The 6,910-nt window shown below is 34.4% G+C and overlaps 1 protein-coding gene across 2 annotated transcripts; it reads right to left on the bottom strand.

Annotated features, from left to right (window-relative positions):
* Positions 1–247: 247 nt before the first annotated feature.
* Positions 248–5,285, bottom strand: LOC149545716 (cysteine-rich receptor-like protein kinase 2). Of its 2 annotated transcripts, XM_089790785.1 has the most exons (8): positions 4,820–5,024; positions 4,118–4,666; positions 3,658–3,804; positions 2,997–3,127; positions 2,701–2,914; positions 2,364–2,595; positions 2,103–2,253; positions 248–661 (listed from the first exon to the last, which is right to left on the bottom strand). In XM_089790785.1, the coding sequence occupies exons 1-8, from the start codon at positions 4,881–4,883 to the stop codon at positions 326–328; spliced, it is 1,824 nt and encodes a 607-aa protein (XP_089646911.1). In that variant the 5' UTR covers positions 4,884–5,024; the 3' UTR covers positions 248–325. The 2 variants fall into 2 exon arrangements, with proteins under 2 accessions (XP_089646911.1, XP_089646910.1); XM_089790784.1 differs by having other exon boundaries at positions 4,118–5,285.
* Between the last annotated feature and the right edge of the window lie 1,625 nt (positions 5,286–6,910).

The following is a 6,910-nucleotide window of genomic DNA, read 5'->3' as shown; positions in this document are numbered from 1 at the left end:
TGAAGGCGTGTGGTGCATTCATTGTCAATGGTTTTCCTTTCTATTTTCTAAGTTCTACTTATCTTTATTGAAAAATCACATATTTTATCTTACAAGGGAGCTGCCCCTCTAAACGCAGAGGAAGGCCGCATATCAAGGGTCTCTCCAACTGTTGTGAACGGTTTGCCACACACTCCGTTGGACAAATTCTACTGTGACAAATCTGTTTACCAACATTACTATTTCCTATTCTAATTAAAACACTAAATAGAAAATAGAAAACATATTTTCTAATTTTCTATTAATAATATTAATTAATAAAATTGGAGAACCATAGTTGCATGATTTAACGGGCTTCGAGAGAGATTGACAGACTAGCTTGTGTTGGTGCTAATGATGGGGATTCAACCCACCCATCATCAACCACATCTACTCCCTGTGAACTGTAGTTGTTTTCAATAAAAGCTGGGCGAGTGGGCCGAGCCGAAATATCTGTATTATTGCTCGTTAGCATCGATACTACTTTTGACATTAATGGCCTCGATTCGGGAGCTCCTTGTGTACACAGTAGAGCAATCTGGATTACCTTCAATATCTCTTCTTTATTCACTTCTGGATCTGAGACGATTAGTTTTGGGTCCACCAATTTATATGCTTCATTTTTCTCGTATAGACTCCATGCCTGCATTGAAAGCAAAGTAATTCATTATAAAATCTCCAATTCAAGATGTATCATGCTCAACAATTTATAGTTTTCAACTCAAAAAAGATGAACCTATTTTATTAGATAATTTCTTATAGGAAAGTGATTGTTTGGTTTGACAGTAACGTTTATTTGTTCAAAGATAATAAGATTAAAGTTCAACATCCATCAAAATCATTGCAGCAAGATATGAAAACAGTGTTTTGCTATACTATAAAGTATCTTTGACCCATCAAAGTTAAAACTATTGTATTCTATTATTTTTTAAATTTATTTTCTTGTCTGATATGAAACTAAACAAAGAGATACTTATCCTCAACTTGAATTAAGCACCAGATGGCTAGTAGAGTGGGTGTGTCGGTTATGGTTTCAGAGCCTGGCAAGCTCTGATCTCTGCCCTTTTGGACTGTTCTTGTTTGCTCTGCCAATCCTTAAGATAATTAATCGGTTGAAGGGACAATATGTTAAATCAATCTGACCATAAAGAGTATGTTATCGAACAGTAATCGGTAATCAGTCCGAGAGTTATTTATTTGTCTGGTAGGTGGAAGCAGACAAAGGATTCTTATCCTCAAGTCACCACTAGGACCCACTACAGCTAGTGCACTGATATTTTGTTTCATTAAAGTAGAAATGAAAAATGTCTGTAAAGTACTCGAAGAGGTTCTCAAAATTGGGTATTTTAATTCTAAATAGAATCTAATTTAATCTAATAATTAAATTGGTACTTCATATTCAAATATTTTGTTGTTTACACAAAGTCAAAAGTTTTTGATAAGTTTTGAGATATTTAATTGAATCTATTGTTTACTTAATAAAATAGACAAATTAGTTTATTGAATTGTTGATAATTATAATCTTATCTTTCATAATTTGTCCCCTCTCACAATGAATCAAACTTAAAAAAATCTAAAATTATTAGATTTTGATTAGTTCTAATAAATTTAAATATTTACAGTAGTCTATATTTAATATGATAACCAATTTTAATATATATATAAATTTATAAAAGTTTATGAATCATCACATTATTTCTATTTATAAAAGTTCATGAATTTACTCATTTGCCCTTGTTCATCCACTCCCGCAACAGAACTTTAAAATTCAGAAATGTTAGATTTTAATTAGTTATTTAATTTTTTTAATGTTCTCCATTCTAATATTTCTGATAATGGATCATGCTGACAAAACTTCAAAATTCAGAAATGTTGGAATTTAATTAGTTATTTAATTTTTTTTAATGTTCTCCTCTATTCTAATATTTCTGATAATAGATCATGGTGTGGTTAGAAATATAGATGTTATCAGTCTAAAAACTATCATTAATATTCATACAAATTGTGAAAATATGATAATTTTAATATAATTTCTTTTTAAAAATCCCTATAAATGTATAAGAGGAGTTCACAGTAGAGCTTACCCATCCGAGGAGGAGTTCCATCTGTGCCGGAAGTTTGGGATCAGTGTATTTTCTGCCGCTTACAATTTCCAAAACAAGCATGCCGTAACTGTACACATCTACCTTTTCTGTCAATTGACCGTGAACAGCATATTCCGGCGCAGTATACCCTCTGTCGCATACCAAAATCATTGCAATTGCATTAGTTTATGCTTCAAATCTTGACAGAGAGAGGGGAAACGAATGCACTCAAGTGAAGAAACTTGAGTAAATCTTACATACATTGTTCCACCGACTCTTGTAGTAAGATGTGTCAGGTCATCTGGAAAGAGCCTTGCCAGTCCGAAATCTGCAATTTTTGCCTGAAAATCGTTATCCAGCAGTATATTTGCAGCTTTGATATCCCGGTGCAGGATTCGAAACGGGGATTCTTCGTTTAGATATGCAAGCCCATGCGCGGTTCCCAAAATGATCTCAAATCGCGTTTTCCAACTCAGTGGTTTTGACGTATTCACTGCAAAAGATTATGAGAGACTATTTAATGAGAATCCAAGAGATCTAATTCATTAAACAAAAATAAAAAATTATGCCCTGTTTCTTTCTGAGGATTTTCACAAACCAAAGAGATGCCTGTCAAGGCTCGTATTTGGTATGAATTCGTAAACCAATAGCCTCTCCGTTCCTCGTCTGCAACAGCCAAGCAAACGAACAAGATTTCGATGACGAACAGCGCTGATCAGTTTCACTTCAGTCACAAATTCAGCTAACGTGTTCGTCGAGTGTTGTACCAAAAGTTTCTTCACTGCAACCTCCTGGCCATCCCTAAATATTCCCTACCACCAGAGATAATTAAATCAGATCGTAAACCAAGAATCAGTATGCTTAATATGTTGAACCAATTGGTACCTTTCATACCTTATAAACTTTACCAAATCCTCCTTCACCGAGTTTCATACTATGATCGAAGTTATTAGTTGCAGCTCGAAGGGAATCGTACTTAAATAGATGATCTCCCTTAGGGTCTTCCTCCGCAGCAAAATATGCCTCTGCTCGGACCAAATTGAACATTTATACAGTTAAAAATGAACTTTACCCCTACAATACAGAAAGGTGCTTCTGAAATTCAGAAAAGAGGAAAAATCAAATCATACCACAACTAGATTCAGGGGAATTTAATTTTGTTTTCATTATCAACGTTTCTTATCGGATAATCATAAAATTTATCACTCAGATAAGATCTATCATCAAGCTGAAATAAAGTAGTTCTCTTCTCTGTTTCATACTGAGAAAAAACTATTCTGTGCTCTGCCTATCTCAATCTCATTCCTCTACTCTGCCTATCTCATTCTCATGATAGATTATTAATGTGATCTGAAACAAGTAGATTTTATGTGCAACTCCAAAATTTGAATGAACTGTAGAAATTTCACGGCGTTCACAATTCTTACCGTAAAATTTCTTTAATTTCATCAATTAAAAAAAAAAACCTTTGATGAAGAAAAATGTATTTGATGTACAATCCACAAATTTGGAATGAAATTTAGCATATCCTGCAGTAAAGTTTGCATTAATTCACCTGCTTCTTCATCCTGGCTTCGGCCGGGGACTTTAGTGTACATCTTTCGAAAAGAGTGCCTGAATATAAACAAGAGCCCCAATATGGCAATGAAAGCTGCACCTCCCAGGGTTCCGACCAAGATAACCCTACTCTTCGAATGGCTTGCTGTGGAAACAATAAATTCCAGATCTTACGAGATTTAAAAGAATCAACAACAAATCAAACAATTTTGTACCTTTAGTTAGCACAGTATTTCATTTTCTAAAATAAACGTGAGCTGCGCTTGCAGGGGAGAATGTGCACTACAAGCTTCTTTGAAAAGTAATGAGCTATTAACTTAAATTTCGATGTGCGGACAGCAGATCGGTCTGAAAAAGGTCATAACCGATCTTTTTGTAGATAAACTTTCAAAGCTTTTTCTGGAAAATCACATAGAACTTAAATAAAATAAAATAAAATACAGACTTCGGTGGCTCACAGGAAGAAGACGGAGCGGAGAAAAATGCAATGGTGGAGTAACGCAAAAAGCAGCCAGCATCAAGACCCCTTCCATCCTGGAGCGAAAAGCACCGTTCCACGAGCCGAGTAGCGTGGTGGAGGCAAACATCACAGCTATTTGTGCTAAGTGTCGGCCTGCACATGGCCAGAGCATAAATGGTCGTCGGTAAACCCTTGGCCCTAATTTCATCGGTGGCGAAACCCTCGTTTCTGAGAGCCTTGGATTTGATTTCCGCTAGCAAATTCTGCACAGTTTGATTGAAAATTTCAGGTCGGGAGGAGGAATCGGAGATGCACACATTGGAATTCCCAGCATCCACCGCCTGATCAAAAAAAGTGTGATTCTCATAACGCAAAAAACATCCGTCAAAAATCATCCGTGCCCCAATCTCGACGGGACAATACCTTACAATCTGCTCTGTGGCCGCTGCAAAGCACTTATTACAGTCCTCCATTGACAAATCCCTTCTACACTGGGCGAGCCCATAGACGCCATCTACGCCTTTCCCGGATGAAGCCGTAGCGAAGCCTGTGGAAGAAATATTTTCGGCAAGTAGTGAGAATACGGTGTTGAGATTTTCTTTGAAAACGGTGCCATTTGCATATTTGATCAAACTACAGCCATGGCCAGCCTCTATAACTTGGGGATCGGCTTCTAAACGGAGAACGAAATTGGGCGTGCCTGAAACTAAGAGTACATACAACAGAATCCATGAGTGCCGGGCGAATTTAATTGTGCCTGGCATAATGAAAGTGCGGATTTGGGATTTCACACAGATTCGTCCTTATTATATGTAGAAATGAGGGCGGATTCCTTAAAATTTCAACTCTCTGCACCATAAATTTACAGCTTGAAGATTATAACCCCAAACGTCATTGTACATTGTCGTCCTCATTCTCCACGATTTTTTTGAGTCGGGCAGGCCTTCACTAGAAGACATCTAAAGATCTTGACTCTTAAGAAGCATTCACACAGAATTTCGAAGATTCGTTGAATTTGAAGTAGGTGTAGGGTTCGAAGCTCATGGCCTACATATTAAATCAATGCTACCCCGTCGTGTGATGCAACTGAATTCATTTTCCACGATTAGTGGAGTCACTATTGAACTTAAATTTTAACGAGAGTTGCAACTTCGTAGCTATTTAAATTGGTGTGACCTAAACATATTCAGATTTGAGGTGCGATTACAAGTTTTAATATTAGGAACCGTTGGATTAGGTAAAAGGTTTAGCAACATTGTTTTAGTTAATAGGTAGGAGATAATTCTACACCAAGTTAAATGGTGATATTGTTATCACGATTTAACTCTAGTTTATAAGTCAAACACGTTGATCTATGTTTCATGAGTAGTAATTCAACATGAATCCATTTTCATGAGAATAAATGGAACACTTAGCACTCATTGGATCTAGGTGATGCTCATAGAGGTGAAGCATAGACTTCCCCGAGGTAACTACTCATTTTCTCTAGCAACTTAAAAGTTTTAATATTCAATACTATACTTTATAAAATAATTTGTTTGGTTTTATAAAATTCTCAATTATAACACTTGAGATTCTTAAAGTGAAATTGTTTTCACCCACTTCAATAGGACATTTATTTGCATCTTAGTAAAAAAACATATTGCTAACAAACAATAGTATGTTAGTATATATATTAGTTAATTGTATTAATATGTGTTAGTAATTTGTAATATTTTTTTCACTAAGGTGCAAATGAGTTAGTGTATTGGGACAATTTTTTACTAAGATGCAAATAAGTTGCTACGTGCCCCTAAAATAGAAACCGTACTTCAAAACCATTCTAAATCCACAAACATAATATTTTTCTCTAATCATTTGTCATTTAATAACAATACAATGTAAATCTATATTCAACTAGTGAAAATTAATAAATAATTAGCTTGTAAAATATTTATTGATAAATTATAGTATGCAAAAGTAGACTAATATTTAAAATCTTATTATTATTTCTTTTCAATATTCTTTATTAATAAATATTTTACAAGGCTAAAATGTTATTTTATTTACAAGTAATATTTTTATATCAATATAATAGGTCTATCATGGGTTTCTCTAGATATTGCAATTTAAAATATATGAAAAAGATTTTTTTTATCATCCAAGTACAAAATTATTTTATTACTAAGTTTAGAGAAAATACAATTTGATCTACGTTTAGTGTGATCAACAAAAAAAAAGGAATTTAAGGAAATATCTGTGACTAGCACAGAACTTATGTAGTTTGGATCTTCAGATCATATATTTTACAATCCCACCCTCTACTAGTAGTATATTAGGTGATGTGAACAAGGTTCTCGTATACATATTTAGATTTCAAATTTACATATATTTTTATTTTTTGTCACAATTCCTGCTTCCATATTAGGATGGGATTATATCATAAACAAATCTCAAAACCAAGCCAAATGTCTCTCTATGACGAGATGTTATATAAAAAACAACTTGACACATGCAGTTACAAATTCCTATACGTTATCAAGCGAATCCAAATCTATCAAGCCATAAAGAACATGTTGGTTTTTTAGCCACCAAGAGTTGGGGATTCTAGATAACCTTGTTCCTTTGGACATTTGATTTGAAGATAGACATGTGCATACTCTTTCATCTTCCACAACTAGTTAGTGCTCTGTATTTTCTTCCTGCAACCTAAACATGCTCTCTTTCTTCTTTTGACTACAATCATATCTCATTCCACTTATGTATCATTGATATAGATGAAATGAGATGAAATATAGAAACCAACATAAAT

The sequence above is a fragment of the Cupressus sempervirens genome, chromosome 7, assembly GCF_028749045.1.
Source record: "Cupressus sempervirens isolate cs-2001-9-10 chromosome 7, ASM2874904v1, whole genome shotgun sequence".
In the NCBI taxonomy this organism is placed as follows: Eukaryota; Viridiplantae; Streptophyta; class Pinopsida; order Cupressales; family Cupressaceae; genus Cupressus; species Cupressus sempervirens.
Note: the sequence above shows the minus strand (reverse complement) of the source record. Positions and strands in the feature narration are given on the sequence as shown.

Coding starts and splice junctions, on each gene's coding strand:
- LOC149545716 (XM_089790784.1), bottom strand. CDS start 4,883: ATGCCAGGCACAATTAAATTCGCCCGGCACTCATGGATTCTGTTGTAT. Junction 3,128..3,657: donor AAGCCAGGATGAAGAAGCAG/GTGAATTAATGC, acceptor TGGTCCGAGCAG/AGGCATATTTTGCTGCGGAG. Junction 2,254..2,363: donor ACAAGAGTCGGTGGAACAAT/GTATGTAAGATT, acceptor GGTATGCGACAG/AGGGTATACTGCGCCGGAAT.